At 42.2% G+C, this 21407-nt stretch overlaps 1 protein-coding gene across 1 annotated transcript in view; it reads right to left on the bottom strand.

Moving 5' to 3' along the window:
* LOC103184456 (TSC22 domain family 2) overlaps positions 1-21407 on the bottom strand; it is a 46544-nt gene that overhangs the window by 15634 nt on the left and 9503 nt on the right. The window contains 1 exon segment of the mRNA XM_007902461.2: positions 6378-6449. Coding sequence (XP_007900652.2) covers positions 6378-6449 — 72 coding nt within the window.

The following is a 21407-nucleotide window of genomic DNA, read 5'->3' as shown; positions in this document are numbered from 1 at the left end:
GAGTACAGCCACTTTTTCAAATATACTGCGCAGCAATTCAAGGGTGTAACAAACTCTAGAATCAAATGCAACCTGTTTCAACCAGATCTGAAAATCTGAGCAACCAAGCTTGAATTCAGGGAATATATCGACTACCTTAATAATAATCCTTGCATTTGATATAATGCCTTATTGCGTCTTTGAGACATCTCAAAGCGCAGAATAGACTGTAAAGTGAATTGAATGTTTTGTGGGTGTAACGCGGCAGCAATTGCACACAACAGTGTCCCACAAATAGTCGTGGATTGAGTGACCAAATCTGCAGACAGCAACGTCCCACAAAGAGCTACAAACAATATAATATGCATTTTTTTAAAGGGATTATTACCCCGGAAAAGCGATCTGCCAATCGACTAACAACCAGATTCCCACTTTTTGCTAGGTAAGCAGAGGCACGTGGAGTAAGGAAACTTGGCCAATGTTTCGTCCTGCCCGGGAAGCAAACCCAGGTCCTATCGCTTGCAAGGCGAGTGCTCTGACCACTAAGCTACAGTACTCCGCTTTAGTGCAAAAATCACACTGGTCTGTCTGTTTTGATTAGCCTCACCTCACAAGATAACATTTGGATAGAGATGAGCAATCCGCTCGCTGCCAGGTGGGTTTGGAACAATGGCTGCATTACTTACTGCTCATTTGCTTACAGTACTGAAAAGAGAAACATTTGCTAGAGTAAATCATTCTGCACTGACACCGACCAACATGACTCACGCTTGGCTTAAACTACACTGCCATATTCTCATCCAAATTTATTAGCCTTCGTTGCAATAAAAAGACTGCCACCTCATATATCAAGTATAAATGTAATGCCAACTGTACCTTTCTGCCTCCACCCTTGACTCCAGGACCACCACTGTCCTGACAGAAAGTCTGTCAGACATCAAGTCCTGGATGAGAGCTAACTTTCTTCAGTTGTACGTCAACAAGACCGAGGCCCTCCTGATTAGCTCTCGTCAACGACTAAACATCTCAGGTGCCGATAGCATCACCATCCAAGGATGCACACTCCACCTTGCTAAGCCAGTCTGGAACCTTGGCAGCTTGTTTGAACCTCAATTATCTTTTCTACCCTATATCCATGCCATGACCTTCCCCCACCTCCACAACATTGCCATGCTCTGCCACTGTCTCACACCACAGGCCACCGAAACCCTCATGCACGCATTCATAACATCCAGACTTGACTATGCAAACTCTTTACTTGTTGGCCTTCCCAATCCCTCCGTCCATAGGCATGCAGATCATCCAGAACTCTCTGTCTGTGTCCTCTCCCACACAGGCTCCATGAATCTATCACCCCCACGCTTGCCCGACTCTACTGGCTTCCCATCACACAGAGGATACAGTTCAAGATCTTGGTCCTCACCTTCAAAGCCCTCCATGGATTAACTCCTGCCTACCTCTGCAACCTCATAATCCCTCCGCTCAGCGGGCTCCAGCTTGTTTGATGTCCCCTGCCTCACCTGCCCCACCATTGGTGGGCAGGCCTTCAGCCACTCTGCCCCCACCCTCTGAAACTCCATCCCGCAGTCCCTCCGCCTCGCCCCCTCCCTTGCCTCCTTCACGACCCATCTCAAGACCCCTCTTCAACCATGCTTTCGATCACCCTCTTTCCCCCTTGCCCTCCACCCTCCCTAATCCCGAGCCCCAGCTCAGGTCTGAAACACTGACTGTCCAGCGCCTTGAGACGTCCTCCCAACGTGAAAGGCGCTATACAAATGTAATTTTGGCTTATACCCGAGGATCTGAACGAAGGGCCAGATTATAAAAGACTGCTCCATCAGGTTATCAGAAAGACAAATTGATAACATCAGGACAGAAACCCTAACAATACATCCATGACCGATATCAATAGAAACTCAGGATAATAGTGATTTCACACATGGGGCAAAAGCACACCCAAAGACTTAGACCAGCAAACACATCGGTGCAATAACCCTAACCTTAATTTCCCCTCGACCATCTTCTTCCACTATGGTTAACGTATCTCTAAACTTCTCTCCCTCAGTCACCTGCCCTGACCTTGATCAATCTGTTCAATAGCTGCCTCTCTTCCACCCTCAATAGACTCCAGAAGCTTCTTGCTCAGTGTAGACCACCCTACCCTTATGGTCTAGACCACCCTAGCTACCATTACGGCTTGCAGGATTAACAGGAACTGAATGGGAAGAATTCCTGCCCCTGTGACTGGTCTGTCCCTCCAAACGATACTGATGAACCAGGATGACTGCAAACCCACCTAGATCAGAAAACATAGAACTTTACAGCACAGAAGCCCTTTTGGCCCATCGTGTCTGCTGGCTCTTTTAAAGAACAATCTTTTAAGTTCCATTTTCCTGCCCTTTCCCCAATAGAAACTGGGGAAAGGGCAGGAAAAGAGGATGGCCAACACAGAGGATTGGTCACGATTCTGACATTTTATTTCCAAGCACATCACCATGGAGTCAGTCAGATCAAAAAAGCCCCCCTTTGCCCTCCTTCCCAGAAGTCATTAGTTGGTTGCCTCAGATATATTCTGTCTCAGTCACTGCTGCAAAAGGAACAGAGGAAATTAAAGTGAAAAGATGGCAGTGTTTTACAATTAAACTAAGAGCATGTGGGTAGCTACAAGACATCCAATTCTGCACGTTTCACACCATGTGCCTTTACAGTGGGAATAGATCAATGCTACGTTGTTATTGTAGCAATACCATAAGCCCCCATTAAATCACCCAGTTACTGAAATACAGAATAAGTAAAAGTTCAATGACACGAGTATGTGAACCTGACCCCTCCCAGGCCGATCTCGATCTATGGTACAATAAATGGACCATTTCTCCGTCAGACTCTTGGAAGTATTTTTTTTAACAGAACATACACATTTCCAATCGTACACAAGCTGTTCTGAGATAGCACTAAACCAACCCATACACTGAATAAGGAAACCCAGAGTTCCTCTGTAGTCTGAAAGGAAGGAGCTTTACTGTATGTACTGACACGCAAGCAACAACTTTTGAGTTTGTATCACACACAAAGTTTTATTTCAACAATGTATGAATTAAGCAAATTAAGTTCTGAAACCTAGACTTCGGTCAGTGACAAAATGAAGCCTCAGCAAATGTTATAACACTGCAGTAAACTGAGAACATTCTGCTCCCCCCACCTCAGAGCCAGTTGAAGAATGTAGCAGTGACCACTGAAATATGAGATTACCCACAAGATCCACTCTCCAGGTCTGGTCACCAGCACAGGAATGCAGTACAGCAGGCTGCTCAGCTCCTATCTAACCCCTGGGGACATTTCTGTGCAATTTGTATTTTCACTTTGTGTGTGTGTGTGTGTGTGTATATACAGCCAAGGGGGTAGAAATGAGAATCAAAGTCATTAAATGTGAAGGGCAGAAGCACTGTATTACAGTGGGTGGTGGGGGGGGAAGATACAGCAGAGGAGAAGGCAGAACAGAGAACAAGGAAGAAGGGGCAAAGAACAGAGGAGGGAAAGAAGGGGAAGAGGGGAAAGAGAGCAGATTGAAATTCTTTGATTTTACTAGACTGATCTATGCTAGGTTTCCATATTTGTGTTCACAGGAAGGAGGTGCAACATTCAGGCTCAACTACGCAAACTCCCTGCTTGTCAGCCTCCCCCAACTCCTCCCTCCATAGGCTGCAGATCATCCAGAATTCTTCACCCCGTGTCCATTGGTGGGCCTTCTGCCACTCTGCCCCCACCCTCTGGAACTCCATCCCGCAGTCCTTCTGCCTTCCCCCTTCCCTAGCCTCCTTCAAGACCTGGCTCAAGACCCTCCTCTTCCACCATGCCTTCAGTTACCCTCCTTCCCTCCACCCTCCCCGACCCCCAGCTTGGTTCTGACACACTGATTATCCAGTGCTTTGGGAAACCCTCCTGACGTGAAAGGAACTATACAAATGTAATTTTGTTGTGGTGGTTGAAGACAAATCAAGGCTCACTAAGTTGAACTAGAAGAAACAATGCAATTAGCTATCAAGGTATTTCAAGCGAGGTTGAAGCTCCTTACTGCAGCCGTTACACCCAATAGGCGACATGTTCCACTGGGCAGGAAGGGGAAAGAATAACAGGAGGCAATTAGACCAGGACACCAAGCAACCCCCCCCCCACCAGCCGCGCACACTGAGCTGTATTTCCCCCGCCCTGTGGTATACACCAAGCTGAAATGTACTTTCTAACAGATGAGCCAATAATCGCTTGTGAATCACATCAAAAAATATGGTTACTTAAGGTTGAACAATTGAAATTGGTCCCAAGCATGTGATGTGGGCAAACGTCTAGAGGCAATTCAGCTCTAGTGGAAGCGTCACACAGTGCCCTGCACAAGCATTACCAGGCAGTGGAAAGAAAGTAATTCACAAACCACACACGAAGAAGTTGGTTCTTTTACAGTGGGATAAAAGTGGTAGGTGCTTTGTGAGGAAGAAAGGCGTAGTCCAAGAATTAGTAATGCAATTTTCAAAAGCTACACCCAGACACACAGTTGATTAGCTCATGCTGAAGTCATGACTTTATTAAGTTTCTCGCCAACTTTTTCTTTTTTTTAAAAAAAACAAATTGACAAATTCATAGCTTCTGGGGTTAGGCACAGTAAATGGTCCTTATTGCTGGAAAGATTTCCCCCATCAGCAGCAACTCCAGGCACTGCAGAGCTGCTTGAAATGTGCAACTTTGACCCAGCAGATTAACATCCTCAGCCACAAATCAGGATCAATCCCTCACCTTAGCAATAGAGATGGTTTTAGCTCCTCCAAAGGTCAGTGGGTAAAGACATCACTGGGCCCCAATAGGTTATAAGTTCAAATCTTGGTCTATGCTGAGTTAGCTACAGCTGACTGCAGTATCCCTGAGTTAGGGAGAGAAATTAATCAGCCAGGGCTTCCACTCCCCATTGCTAACTGGCTGGAAGGTGTGGTGGCAGATGGCCTGGCATTCATTGAACAAACTGTATAAGCAGAGACAGGAGGACTGGGTCTACTTTCACTGGAGCATAGAAAGATTGAGGGAGACTCGAGAGAGAGATCTTTGAAATTATGCGGGGCATTGATAAAAGTTGATAGGGATAAATTATTTCCACTTGTCTGAGTTCACAGCACATCAATCTAATTAGCAACAGAGAAAGGGGGAGATTAAGAAGATTTTTTTAAAAACACAGATTTGTAAAGATGTGGAATGCCCTGCCTGGAGCAATGGATAAGGCAGGATTCAGATCAGTTTTGAAGGGGGAAATAGTTATCTAAAAAAGTAAGGCAACACAAGTTAAATTCCTTCAGGAGGAGAAAACACTGTGCCATGGCTCATGACTGAAATAAATCAAATGGGATATTCTAAATGCTTACACGTGGGTCACCCAACCGTGCCAACGGCACATGCATTTCTGCACACTTACACGTACCAATGAACCCCTTTCCCACCCCACTCTCCCAAACCATCAGAGAAGCAAATGCTCCTCCAGAGAGAGAGAAAAAAACCTGGGGAAAGGACCCAAGCCTCTGAAACCCTTCTGCACAACGTTTGCTGAAATTGGGATTCAGATAGATGCCTGCATTGAAGAATCAAACGTCGGACAATAATAGTGGGTTGAATGGCCTCCTGCTGCATCATTGATTTCTAGAGTTCGAAACCAGAAGGTGGCACAAGGTGGCCTTCAAAGATAACCACCTCTCCCAAGTAATTTCAAATCAATTTAGTGGTGATAATGTCACGTCTCCACCCTCCCCACCACTCGCGATCAGGCTTCCAGCTTATCTGCCCCACTCTCAGGACCACGCTTTGACCACGCTTTCAGTTATAAAGCGGTATATTAAATGCAAGGATTATTATTATCTTTCCTCTTCTCACGCCCCCAGCTCAGGCGCCAAACCAGGACCATCCTCCCAACATGAAAGGCTCTGATACAAATTTACATTTATAATCTGTTTCACAGAACTCCCAGATCTCATTTTCCCTTGAATAGAATTGATATAAGCCAAAAGGTAATTTCCCCACTAATCTGACCGTTTCTAGAATCAGGGACACAAAGTAACATCTGATGCCCATGTTCAATTCAACTTGTATCTTCATGATCAGTGGAGACACACATTCTGTTGGTAGAAGTACTAATTCTTTCCCCACATCGCTGGGGACTAAAGCAACCTAACCTTATGCAAATGTCGAGTAACCTCAGCTAGTATTTAAAGGCCTTATTGTACCAGTGCTCTCCAAATATTGAAAGTGACTATATACAGAGTTTGAAACTGGTTATTCTTGCAGCAAATGGTTGACGAGAAACCAGCAGTGCAAAGGAACACATGCAATGCATACTGCTGCTGGTATGCATTTTCACATTGTCATACCTATTGTAGAGGGTCTTTGCGTCCCGAGACTTGTTTACGGGGAAAGCTTGGTAGAAAGCAGCGGATGGATTCCTGTACATTTCAAGAATCAAGACAAAAATAATAAATAAATGTATTTACCAGATAAGACAGAAAAAAAGTCAAGGCTTCAGAAATAAAACAAGAACTCACTGGAATTTAAGAAGAAACTACCTATTTGCAGTTGACAATTTAAATATAGTTCAGCAACATTCAGGCTGTTATCTTGATAACAGGACCCACATTATACCGTGGCATTAGTGTTTATAGTCATTACATGTTTCTATGATTGGTAACATCCTCAATTCACTGTGCCAAATAATTGCATATCTTTATGAAGTCTGTTCTAGATATGAAATCTGCTCCATGTTGCTCTTTAACATGGAACCGAGTAAGGAAAACTGTTGTGCATATAAATCTAGTTTACAAATCCATACTCATAATCCTTCATTTGATACAGTGCTTTCAAAGGTATCCTTTTGCTGTAATAGTTCTATGCAGTGGAGAGCTCTGTGAACAATGGCACCATTTACACTCACACACTGTCTCCCAAGTGAACAAAGCAGCTGAAAGTCCTCCCATTGATTGTAGGGGCAAGAAGCAAGCAAGATTTTGTAGAGCAGAGGAAGTAGGGTGCAGGAGACCAGGGGCAAGGTGAAGCAAGACCAAGGGGTGTTTGAAGGATAAGGATCTTTAAGTGGATCTGCTGCAGGATAGGGAGTCCCCAAAGTCAGGTGTGGATGGGGATGCTGAGCTTAGAGTCCAATACAGGAGAGGATGTGGGCTGCAGACTTCTGGACGGTGTGGAGGTGGAGCTGGGGAGGCCAGCGGGGAAGACATGGGAAAAGTTTGGAGTCTGTATCATCTAGAAGGTTATTGCACTCTCATTGAAACCCATCTGTGGGTTAGTATTACTGATCTATGTGCAAACCTTGACTGGGAGCCAGAGATCACTGGTCACCAGCTGGGCCAATAGAAAAGTGTGTCCTTAATTTTTCCACGGAATCTGCTATAAACAGTGGTGGTGCCCCCCACCCCCAACCTCAAAACCCCACAATTTTCTGCAAAAATTTTAATTTTTGACAAATATTTCCGCAATTTTCTATTAGCCCTGGTCACCAGTATAGAAATAATGGGTTTTCACATCAGAAAATCCTGCTTGTGGGGAGGTGCGGGGGGTTGGATATAGTCTCAAGAGAAGGTGTGACTAACATTTGAGATGGTTTTGGATAAACACAAAGCTGCAGTAACAATACAGCTTTATGTTTAATTCAGTAGTTTCAGCCAAACCGGACTTAAACAGCCTAAAGAGAGCACAATGAGGCCATGTCCCCAATAATATCGACATAGAAATAACTGATTGTATGAATTATGAAACCACCAGCCTTTTTTTAAGCATTTAAATAAAGTTACGGAAGTAACTGCTATCAGAGCATTTGATTTTGCAGTGGTGACAGATATCTCGCTCTGTATGCAAAGCCTATCCATCACCTGAGTTCTACTACCTCCCGACGTGAAAGGCGCTATACAAATGTAACCTGGTTGCTCTTGCAAACCTTAAACTACAGGTGTACTGTATGCAAGTTGTTTTACCCCACTGTTGCATGTTATTTATTATGATTACAAGGTGCTTTCAGGCTTTGTACCAGAAGAATGTGGAGGTTACTAACCAGCATGCAAACTACCATTACCTTTCTACATTTAATATTTACTGAAAAGCTTACTATAATTTTGAAAATTCCAGTTCAGTTCCAGCTTGGCTTCTCCCTCCCCCAAGGGGCTTAGCTCAGGATAACGCTGCTTCGGAATCTCTCCTCCTCCCCCCCACCCCAGTTTTACAACAGGGTGTTATCCATGGCTTGTTGCCCAGCACTGCCAGAAGGATAGAGACTGTACCCTACATAAGAAATATGATGTAATATATTTGGTGGGGTCCTGGATTAGTGAGTGGCAAAAGAACTAGAGGGGAGACAATGAGAAATTGTTTTACCCAGCGAGTTGTTACGATCTGGAATTCACTGCCTGAAAGGGTAGTGGAAGCAGATTCAATGGTGGTTTTCAAAACGGAATTGGATATGAATTGAAAAGGAAAAATTTGCAGGACTATGGTGTAAGAAGTGGGGATGTGGGACTAGTTGGGAAGCTCTTTCAAAGAACAGGAACAGGCACAATGGGCTGAATGGCCTTCTTCTGGACTGTAAGAGTCTATGATACGGGATGGTTATTATTTAAGATATCTGAACCCAAGTATTCCAGTTACCTGGATATGAAATGGAGTATACTTTGACCACTAGTAGTCTATTGGTACAATATGTGAACCTTTTGCAGAGAAAATAAGGAGCAAACTGAATAACAACAAAAAAACACTGGAAAGATGAATATCAGCATCCCATTGTGTGGAATCTTACTCAGGCAAATGAGCGCAGCATAAAGTCTAAATGTCATTCAACTGTACAGAAACTGCTAACAGCGATTTAAAAGCAAACTAACAATGAAGGATTCTGAATATCTCCCCAAAGAGCACAAACTTTTACAAATCTTTCACTTCTCGCATTTTTTTTATTAAGAAAAGCACTTTCATCAGTAACTTTGAATAAAAGTCTGCACACATTAATATTCCAACTCATAATTGGCAAGCCCTTTCCCGGATGAGATTGTTCAGACAAAAAGTGGAAAACTGGACAAACTAACAGATCACATCACAATTTCAAAGAAAGAGCTCAGTTTTGCTCAGAGAGTTGGAGGATATAGACTTTTTTTGGTCAGATGGGTGTCTGACACATGTGGAAACGCATCACCATGTTTAAGAGTATCCAAACCAAGCTGAGATTTCAATGAATCCCATCAGTGAGATTTTTTTAAAGTGACCATACACACACACATTATATTATGAAAATCCCACTCGCACATTACATTATATTCAATCTTTTCAAGCTCAACTTATGTGACAGGTTTCTGAATCAGGAAAAAAAAAGTAAAGAATTTACATCTTCTAGTACCTCAAAGCTCTTTATAGTAATCATTGTCAAGTGGAATAATATCATACTTGCAGTTGATGTAGCACCTTATCACATCGTCAAGATGACTCAAAACGCTTCACAGGAAATACTGTAACATGTAGCAACTGTGGATTTGTAGACAAAACCCACAGATGTTTTGCAGATGGCAACGTTCCACAAACAGCTGTGAAGCGAATGACCAATTTTACCTGGAGAATGTTGGCCAGGTGGTCACTTTTCTTTCAGCAAACATGACAGACATTTTGTATCCCACAAGTAATAATGAGGTGGATGCCCAATTCATTGGAGTATAGTTTACCTGGACACAGGGAGAAACTTGTCCTCTTTTCAAATACTGTCATGGATCTTGAACCACATAAACAGGCAGATCAAACCTTAGTTCAATCTCTCGCATCCAGAGGCTAGTATCTCCAACAATGCAGTGCTTCCCCTCATATTTTACTTCATCCTAAACTGTGAGCTCAACTTCTGATGTAGAGAGAACAGTCCTATAAACTTCAATCCAGTAGAAACTTGGGATTTCCAAACTGCAATAGAAAATGCAAATAATTGTTCCAAGTTTGTGATAAAAGATTATTCCCATCAGTTTTCTAAAGGCTGTATGGAAAGTTACCATTGTACTAGGGGAAAAATCACGTCAGATTTGATTCTTGGTAATCAGGGAAATTATGAATTATTCTGTATAAACTAGGTCACTAGGGTATTTTTGGTAACTTGCCACGTTCTGACTCATTTCTCCATGACTTGAACAGGTGGCACACAGGGCATTTACCTTCAGATTAAATCAAGAGAAAGAAAATTCACCCAACACCCTTGGTTCATTGTCGAACACAAATCAAAACTTACAACACAATATGAGGCAATCAGAGATGAGCAATGAACATTAATCAGCAGGAATTCAGAGGCATGCCAAAAACAAATCTGCCCAGCTCCTCTAACCTTGAACTGCTCAGTTTCCTAACCATCTGCCCCTGGCTCTATGCAGCCCATAGAGAAAATGTTAACTGCAGAGCCAAACTCACGTTTAATACTCATACTGAGATCCAGCGGATCCAAGTACATTGACCTAACAGAAGGTTTTACAATCTACAACTTGGATTCTTGAATATACATAAAAACTATCATAAACAATTCCGAATTGCCAGGAGCAACAGTCACTGGGCAAGGAGGAGAACTAGTTGCACCTTGGTCAATAAGCGCACACCCTCAAACTGGAACCACTCTACCTCCTAGTATCACAACTGTTGGGGGGGTGGGGGGTGTTTAGGATTGAATCTTTAATTCATATTTAAGAGTATTTTTTTTTTGCTGGGTGTCCAACACATGGGGAAAGACACATACCTAAGAGTATCCAAACCAGACAGACCTTTAAAACACAAGATGCAATGGAATGTGTCCTCTCACTGGTTGGATGTACTCTACCCACCAACCAGGTCTCAGTACATCTAACAAATATTGTGCTGGATTTTGGGGAGAAGGGGGTGGTGGGGTTCACAGCCTGGGCTCACACTCCAACAAAGGTCCCATTGCCTGGTGGATAGTGGCAGTACAGTACTGGAAAAATTGAGTTTCACCTTTTGGCTGGCCAACAATCTTCCAAACATTGGTCATTCACTTCATGGCTGTTCAGAAGATATTGCCATATGCTAATTGGCTGCTGCATTCATCTATAAATACACAGAACCTGCACTGTTGTTTCTGGGCTGTTTGGTTAACCATCCACCCAAACAAGTTTTAAGGCTTAAAAATACATTATTTGAATGTTAAGATTCTCATTTCCCCATTACAACTTTCATCATGTTCATGAATACTTTCCTCACATGACTTTCTTTAGTTCAAAATCTTCTATTCAGCATGTTCTGAACTCAAAGCTTTAACAAGCAGAAGTCAAATCTGAAAAATGTTTAAGAACCATATATAGACATTCGATTTTTGACTTTGTAAAGAATGTTGAACCATTTTGGAAAGCAGGAAGGAAACGACTATATCAGCCAGCTGATCTTTACAATACTAGATGAGGTCGTCTGCTTCGACTTTAGTAAAGGTAGAATTCAATTCTCCCCCAGAAACCAAAGTAAACCATCATATCCTGTTTGTAAATGCATTTGATTTTTTTTAAAAAAACACTAAACTTTATAAACAATACTTAAAGGCAATTTCAGTCTCAGTCTATGCATTTTAATCAAAAATACAATTACTGTACCCAATGAACTACCTGCGTAGGCAAAATCCAGCGATTCATCTTTCAATAAATACACCAAGCCTACATTTCAGCTGGCCAGACTCTAGATAGTCAGAAAGTTAAGAGTAGGAGGTGGCCATTAGGTTCAAGCTGTTCTTTAACGTTCTAATTCCTCCACTTCCCTTTTAAAACCCGCAATGCACTTTGCCTCTGCCATCTTACTTGGCAGGCATTCCACATCCCAACATCTCTGTGTGAAGCTCTCCTTGTGGCTATCTTAAATCTACATGCCCCCGTCGATGACTCCTCGACCAGGCAAATTAACTTCACCTTGTCAAAACCCCTCAATCGTGTACATCTCTATCAGTTCCCCTCAAAACTTCTCTGCCTCATTCAAAATAGACCCGACAGATCCAATCTCTCTTCGTAACAAGGCCCCTCATCCTCGGTCTCACTTTTGTAAACCTCCTCTGCAGCCCGTCCAATAATAATAATCCTCGTATTTGATAGTGCCTTGTCACAGAATATACTGTAATGTGAATTGACTATATTTTGTGGGCAAAATGCAGCAGCCAATTGTGTACAGCAGAGTCTCACAAACAGTTGTAGATTTGTTCTAAATATTAAGCTTTTGAGGTTAAGACTTGAGACTATTTGTAGTCTTGTATGTCAAAACCCCTGAGTGAAGCTAAGCTTATCAATATCATTTGAACAAAGATTAGAATGCAGCCTTGCAAATCTTGCAGCAGATCCTGTGAGCAGCTAAATGAAGGAACTACAAAGACTGTTTTAGGCTTCTGAGATTTGCAAACTACTCTTGTGGTTTCAGAAATCTGCTGAATGCTGAAAGTCTAGATCACATTACAGCCTTGTAACCCACAACAGCTCACTGATGTCAGATTTACTGCGTGCACTTTACGACCAGCAATTATTTCACTGTCGTTTCAGAGCAATTAATCTTCACCATTCTGTGGGTTCCAAATCATATCACCAACCAAGGTGATCAACCAGGTGACAATCTGATCAATTTGTCAGTCAATAAATAACTCACACAAAGCTGTACTGGGAATCGACACCTTTCACTACAAGTCAGTACATACAGCAAGGTTTTCTGTGGTAAGCTGAGAGTTTGGCAAGCGTGGGAACCCCTCGCTTTACACAGGTCTGCAGTCACATTGATTGAGAACTCAGATGCGGGGGAGCAGAAATGCCAACATACCAACTTGCCTATTCCCTGAAAAAAGCTTCAGGAAGGCAGACAAGGCTACAGACCTCAAACTGCTGCAATTGAGCCAGCCAGAAGCACTCAGGTTTCTTGTCTCTGACAGACCTGGATAAACTTTCTGCAGCTGGTGGAGCTAAGATCACCAACCAGTGCATAAGGTTTACAGTGCTCTCTGGTTCTGAGTGGAGGAATCCTTGCATTTGATATACCGCTTTTCACGGAATCCTATCCCACCCCCTGCCCACACCACTCAGTACAATATCTATAAAGTCTGATTGATAAATCTGGCAGACCATTTATTACTGATACCCATGAAGTAGCCAACTGCAGGAAGACAGACAGAATGGTAAAATGAGCAGACACATGGCAGATGAGTTTCAATGTGGAGAAATGCGAGGTAATGCATTTTGGTAGAAAGAATGAGGGGAGGCAATATAGGCTGGTAATACAATCTTAAAAGAAGAACAGAAAGACCTAGGGGTGCAGGTAAATGAATCCTTGAAGGTGGCAGGACAGGTAGATAAAGCTGTAAAAAGGGCATATGGGATACTAGGCTTTATAAATAGGGGCATAGAGTACAAGAGTCAGGAGGTTATGATTAACCTGTATAAAACACTGGTTAGGCCTCAGTTAGAATATTGCGCCCAGTTCTGGGCACCACACTATAGGAAGGATGTTAAGGCATTGGAAAAGGTGCAGAGGAGATTTACAAGGATAGTACCAGAAATGAGGGACCTTGATTATGAGGAAAGGCTGGTGAGGCGAGGATTATTCTCATTGGAGCAGAGAAGGTTACAGAGGAGACCTAATAGAGGGCTTCAAAATCATGAGGGGATTTGATAGGTTAGAAAGGGAAAAACTGTTTCCACTGGTGGGTGTGTCTAAAAGAAGCAGAGGGGAGGTGAGAAGAAATTTTTTCACGCAGCGAGTTGTTCGAATCTGGAACTCATTGCCTGAAAGGGTGATCGAGGCCGATTCGATAACTACTTTTAAAAACGCGGTGGACGGGTATTTGAGGAGGACGGGTTTACAGGGTTATGGGGAAAGGGCTGGGGAGTGGAATTGACATTAATTGCTCTATTCAAAGAGCCGGCACAAACTCAATGGGCCGAATGGGCTCTTTTTGTGCTGTACGATTCTAAGTACTGCACATCCCTCCAGCTCAGGTACTGAATCATCAAGTTCACTGATCTCTAATCACCATTTACCTGCTCTTCTTCTCCGCCTGACTGTCTCAGGTAAGAGAGTTGACACCAGCCAAGATTGGCACTCTTCCATGTACTCTGGCAACTGGAGCGCAAAGCTTCAGCAGGATTTGCTCAGCTCTCCGCATACCAGGAAAGCCTCACTTGCGAGAATGCAGAATAACTATTGCAGAATGCTGCCGGAATTTGCATGCAATTGTTGCATACTACAGGGGATGAAATACAATTTAGAATCCACCAAATGTGAAATACGTGCACAGACTCAGAAACCCACGCCCAGATACTTCACACCAGCTGTCATCCCAAACGTCAGAGTTTCCTCTGATAAGCATTTGGCATCAGCGTGGCAGAGAGACCTCTGCAGGGCAACTTACGATATGCCAGTACTCACATTGTGCCCACATACCACTGCCAGACAGCAACTGCTTTATTCAGGTCCTTCCCTCACAAGAGCTACACATATGCAATCCATATTCTACAAGTGATTACAGTACACGTTACAATGAGAGCAGTGTCAATTTAGAAGGGAAATGAGAGCTTTCCATTGTAAACTGACAATGCTTACAGGCTGCAGCTTTCAGAATTCCTGCACTGAGAATCAGATCTCTCAACAGAACATTAATCATACCTTGTGCACACTAAAATTAATTGAAGAAGGCTTTTGGCAAACGTTCAACAAATCCTTGTCTGATTGAAAATCTAACCACCACAACGAGTGTCAGGTTATCAACATTTTTGTTAATGTTCTTTTTTAAAAAATCGATTACGTAACCACTTTCAACAGTAACAATGCACAAATTGCACATGAATACAACAGCTTTACATCACTCCTACGTCTCCAGAGGCAAATCAAACTCCAGGAACAACTGGGAATGTACAATGGTCAGTTTTCTCAACTCCAGATGTGGCAAGACAACTTGGACCTGGATCAGCTGTTCCCATTGGAGCAAGAACTGGAAGAAGTGTTCCCATTCGCAAAGGGAACAGCTGACACAATATCCGCATCAAACTTAGGTCTTCAGTAAAACAGTTCAAAGAGAGTATCCTGGAGCTCGGATGTACAATGCTGCCACCTTTTGTGTAGTGCATTCTCAGACACAATACAAAAGGGCTTGGAGAAGGACACAACTATCAGATTTGGACTTTTGAAGGTGATTACACAGGACAGAGCACAGGTGTCATGGTGGAGACTTGATCAACTGGAGTGAGGGTGTCATTTTGGCTATCTCTCATCACCTCTCTATCTGAGTCAGAAGGATGTGGTTCAAGCCCAATTTTGATACTTGAACTCACAGTCTAACATGACACTCCAGTGCAGTATTGGGGAAACGCTGCATTGTCATCTTTCAGATAAGACATTAAATCAAGATCCTATCTGCCTGTTCAGGTGGATATTAAAGACATTATAACTATATGAAAAGAGGCCTTCCTCCCAGTGTCCGAATCAACAATCCTCCAGATAGATTGGGCTTGCATCCCACACCTCCAAATGAGGGGTGGGGGGNAAGATAATTTACTTTCTGTACCTTGCTGCCATGTTTGTCAACTAAGACAGTCATTACACATGAGTCATTAACTCTGAAATTAATTAGCACATTTTAGTTTGTTACTGTTCAAAGTGAATGAAAGCTATTTTGTCAAAGAATCATTTGAACTGGAATACATTATGTATATTACAGGCATTACTTGCTAATCCAATAGTATTAACCACAATTTGTACCATATTTCTTAATATAAAACAAGCAAAAAGGAAAAGCCATTAAATCTGTTCCTCCAGTCTCACCTTTCCTGGGGTGGGCTTTCCCCCCATTATCTCAATCTTACTGGAATCTCCTTCCCATAGACTCTCTGATTCCCAGTTCAGAAATATTCTTGCTCTCACATCTCTAGTAATAAATAATCCTTGAATTTGATTAACTTGACTAAAGGTCATGCTATTACACCCGACAATATGCATCGCTTATTCACACATGAAAAAGAATGATGGCTTCTTATAAAGATGTGTATGCTGATCATTTGTTTCGCCAGAATAGTTAATTCACTTTACAGTGTATTTTGTGAAGTGCTTTGAGACTCTCAAAGATGTGATAAAGCGCTATATCAAGTGCAAGGATTGTTTTATATACATATATTATTCAAAGAATCCATTCCATACTCAATCCTGTGTTTTTGTGATCAGAGAAAAGCTGGAGATCATCCCCAATGGAACTCTCACCTGGGTTAGTGTAACCTGCCAGAGGTTTATAACCCTTTGTTCATTAAAAATTCACACTAAGTAGTGGGAAGAATTTCTAGTACAGTGCATTTTTCCACTACACTGTACAGTAAATTGCATGAAGAGCTTTGAAACATCACCCCAATGTATAATGTACTATATCAAATAGGATCATTATTATATTATTATTAAGGAAAGGGCGTAAAATGAGAAAATGTATGAACAACAACTTGGATTTATATAGCACCCCCCACACTGGGCAGCGTCCCAGAGCAGTTGAAAGAAATCATCCCAAACAGATTTGATAGGAATTAAAATGCGTACACCCCTCCCAAAAGCATTAACTCAATTAATGGTTCCCTCTTCCCTCCAAGCTTCGATCACCACAAAGCTGGTACACAGCCAAACAGCTGAAAGGAGAGCACCTCAGGACATTTCAGCAGCAATGGCTAAATCCTAAGAATAATGTACATCCTGTTCAGTTGGTATAAAATATTAGTCGTTCTAACATTCAGCAATGCAGATACATCTTGTGTTAAACAGGAAACCTCCAGCTTATCATGGGTCATCCCAAAATTATTAGCTGCCTGAAAATACTAGAATTAAGACTAAGTGTAGCAAACAAAGCTGCCCATGATTCTGTGCTAATTGCAAGTTTCCTTCATATGACTTGCTTACAACAGTAAACAACAGAGAGGTGCAGGTCAAACAATTCAGCTTGCATTTCCTGGGGGATGGGGGGGGTAAACATATAAAGAGAGTTCCTACCAGCAGGCTCCAAGTACCAGTTTATAGCAGCAACAGACAGCCATAATACCGCTTCCTCAATGACTAGGTAGTTAATGGGACCGCTGGGTGCTGTAGCTAGCCATTCAGAGCAGCAGGTTACAGGCTGGAATCTCACTGTGCGCTCAGCTAACCTATCTCAGCTATTCTAAAATGACCTTAGCACCCCAGAGGAGCAATTCAGTCACTGTTCCCCCTCCCAATTCCTAACCCATGCTCGAAACTGTGGACATTGAGGGAGGATAGAATTGGACACTTCTGCTCAAGTCTACGTGGTTCACACAAGGAAAACTGGTCACTTGGGGGTGATTGCTGGCCTGTAATCAAAAATTGGTGAAAACAGATAAAGGCTAGAAACACAGGCATCTAAGAACAATTTAGGCACCTTGAACTATGTCTGTTGGGACATCAGAAAAAACTCCGTTCTTTTCAAGAGAGCCACGGGATTATCAACATCCACCAGAGCAAGCAGATGGGGTCACTGTTAAAGTGTCTCTTCCGAAGCACAACTCCAATAATGCAACACACCCCAGCACTGGATTGGAGCATGAGCTCAAAGTCCTGAAATAGGGCTTGAACCCAAACCCTTTGACTCAATAGGGCATGTGGCCTGTACCAAACAGAAAAAGAGGCAAGCCACCTTCAGAAAATTGATGAAAACATTTTTAAACAGAATAGACAGATTCAGAAGGGAATAAACAGTAAATCCATCGGACATCATTCAGAACAATTGCAGGATACTGTACAGATTTCCTCCCATTTATAGGCCACTAAACTCTGATTGAGAACAAGTGGTTTCATTTAATGAAGTGGAAAGTGCATTCATACTCAAAACAAAGAGCTAGTGTCCAGTGTGCAGACCTGTGCCCATCAGTCCCACATTTGTGGTGCTGGCTGTAGCCACCCAGATAGCATACTCCCAAAGACAGGAAATGCACTGCACTAATAGTCACTTCAGGCACTGTGGAAAAGCTGGAAGCAGGCTTGCTCCCAGACCTGGAAGGGGAAAATAATAATTGTATCGTGTGTGCACATACATGCACGTGTCTAAAAATGATGTATTTAATTGAAAGGCACATAGGACGCATGAAAATATTTAAAGGCCGCCTTTTGTACCCAACAATTCAATGCCAATTATTTCCTTGAGGTGCTGAGATGAGAAGAAAGGCAGAAAACCAGAGACTTTGGGAGTCACAACGTCACTAAGATCCAAAGAGAGTTCACAGTTCAAAGCACTGCTGCATAAATGCAGCTTTTAATTCACGTCTATCACCTTGACTGAGATCTGGAATCATCCCTGCAAAATACATAATATGTACCTCTAACTGCAGTGACTGAAACATACAGATAATGCTAACTGCCGATTATAATTTATTATTTAAAACTATAATGATATCCAGATTTCTAATGTAAAATATCCTCAGCATGAAATGAACGCCCCCACCAAATATTTGTATCCGAAATAGCTCCAGTTCCATGTATTTCACAGACGAGTCAGTTGTACGTCAGGTGACAATATGGTCAATGTTAAATCAATGGAAGTTTGCTTCAAAAACAGACCCGCTTTCCAAACAGTAAAGCACTGAATTTAGCAGAATGTGCTGCTCACACTGCATTGCAGATGAAAAACAGGAACCAAGAGCAGAAAATACTGCAGAAGATGAAATACATTTCAATCGGCTGATTAATCTTCTCAAATAGTGGTTTCAAACCACTATCCTAAATTTACTGTGTACAGTAATGCACTACTCAGGCCGTGGTGGGGGAGACAGCGAGTACAATTCGCACACCCAGTACATCACTGTAGTACTTGGTGCATCTATATACCTCCCCCATGTGGTATTGGCTCATCTCAAAATCTCTAAATGTCCCCAAATGGGTGAAATGAACGACATTGTCACACCATTCACAAGGTATCTGGTTTGTACTTACACAACACCAGATACCCTCAGCTTTCCAAATTGTAAACTGCAGCCCTACCATGAAGCTGGAGTGTCAACATCTCAGCCTCTCATGCCACCAGCTTGGTGCTTTATGGCCCAGTGTTGCAACGTGTGGTGACGCCTTACCCACAAAGATATCAGAGGTCTTTGCTGTGCAATATTATTCCTTTCAATTAATATAGTACCTTTGAAAGATCTCGGAAGCATTTTCAAAATGTTAAAGTCCAGTGACTATCATAAAGGAGACACAATACATTTTACATTATATAGCACCTTTCATTTTGGGAGATTTATTCATAAGGGACTGTTGCATTTATAACCCTGGCCAAATGATTTTGTCCCATCACAAAAATTAGATCAATGTCTCTCTCCTTTACTTCCAGTGTCCTGCCCAACAGCCCCCCAGATAAAATTGGTCATTCTTTTCATAGTTGTTTGTGGGCCATTGCTGTATACAAATTGGTTGCTGTGAGTTCGCCCACAAAACCACACTGCACTTTACAAATATATTTTGTGAAGCTCTTTGGGACATTTTCCCTGTGTGAAAGGCACTAATACCCAAATGTAAGGATTAGTATTACCTAAAACTAGTTAATTATCAGGTTTTGTAACACTGAGGACACATTTTCTTTGATCTCACACAAATCTCATACTGTATGAGTGATGAAATCCCAATTAGTTACAATTTTTCAAAAATGAACAGACTGATAATAGCATACCAGGCATGTTTCACTACGTCATCGTTGGGATTAGGAAGGTTTGATAAGAAAATGTGAGAGGAAAAATAGCGCAATAAACAATGCCCAGGACTTTTATAGCTCTGTAAACCAATCAACAATCTAACTGGTTGTGTAATTAAGCAGTTAATTTAACACCACTTTGGACTCTCAGAAATCCGAACTCAAAGGTTCACTCACTCAAGCAGCAATGAATCCTCGGCATGGCCCGAGCCCAGGCATTGCTATTGTACAATAGAGAACCAATTACAGCCTGAAAAAAGGCTTTGTTTTTTGTTCCACATTCAGCACTCCAATTGCGTTTTCCAATTGGTTCAAACCACATAATACGAGTGCATCTCTGAGGTAGGAATGAGAGATGAATTCACATGCGGTCAGGATTGCAGGATGTTGTCAGGAACCTTACCTGTCCAGTGCGAGTCAGGAGTCCCTACACCTTTCCTAAATGATTACAGCAAGTTCTGACTATGGCAGAATCATTTTCAAATATTACTTCAAACTGGCTATTTCCCCAGAATCTACGAGTCAATCAGAGGCATATAATGAGAGGCATATAACACTGGCCTTTCTGGCCTAGCACGTGGAATATATGGATTTCATTCAAGAAAAAAATGCCACATCATCCTGTCGCAATAAATCACTCAACTGGCAGTATTTCAGCTACAGAAACATAGGCCTTCTCTCTAATATTTCCGACGAGCTACACACAGAAATTTTCGGTGAGGGATTGCGACCATTTTCCTTTCAACTCTGGCCAGAGTGATTATGAACATGATTTCTATCAGACACAGACAGCTGCAAAGCTATGAGAGAAATGAGTGAATCAGTCTCAAATCAGTTCCTATCACCCACACATACTTTCCATAACTTGTCAGTTTCATTCATGCATAGCTCATACTGCGATCATGGCCAATGCTGAGAAATTGTATGAATGGGGATTGAGATACTGGATTGAGATACACTGCCACTGTATAAATTCAATCAAGCCTGCACTCAATAATAGCTCAAAAAAATGTAATTGGCCATTCACTTCATGGCTGTTTTGTTACATTGCTGTGCAAAAAATTGGCTGCTGCATTTGTCCACAAAATACAGTCGCTACACTTTACAGAAATCCTGTAAGCACTTGGAGACATCCTCCCAACGTAAAGGGCTATAATCAAATGCAAGAATTATTAATTATTATTAAAGTTCCAAGGGACTTCAAATTAAAACCACTGATTTGTATACTGGCTCACTGAGCAATGCAGGGGATGCTGGTTTCAGTCCAAGCTATAAGTTACTTCTTTCAGCTTGGATTGAAGCTACAAGTTGCTTCTAGGCTCGACTACGCCAACTCCCTTGTCAATCTTCCCAACTCTTCCCTCCACAACCTGCAAATCATTCAGAACTCTGCAGCTCGTGTCCTCTCCTGCACCAGACTCAATCCCTAGTTCCTCCACCTTGCTTCCTCCCTTGTCTCATTCAATAATAATAATCCTTACAGTTGATATAGTGCCTTATGACATCTTTAAAACATCTCAAACCGCTTCACAGAATATACTGTAAAGTGAATTGACTGTACATATTTTGTGGGCGAAACGTGGCAGCCAATTGTACACAGCGGTATCCCACGAACAGTCATGGATTAAGTGACCAATTTTTTAAAATTAATTTTGAAGGGATTATTATGCCCAGAAAAGCGATCCGCTAATCGAAA

Source organism: Callorhinchus milii, unplaced genomic scaffold (assembly GCF_018977255.1).
Source record: "Callorhinchus milii isolate IMCB2004 unplaced genomic scaffold, IMCB_Cmil_1.0 Scaffold11, whole genome shotgun sequence".
NCBI lineage: Eukaryota > Metazoa > Chordata > Chondrichthyes > Chimaeriformes > Callorhinchidae > Callorhinchus > Callorhinchus milii.
This window is presented reverse-complemented; position numbering and strand designations above follow the sequence as displayed.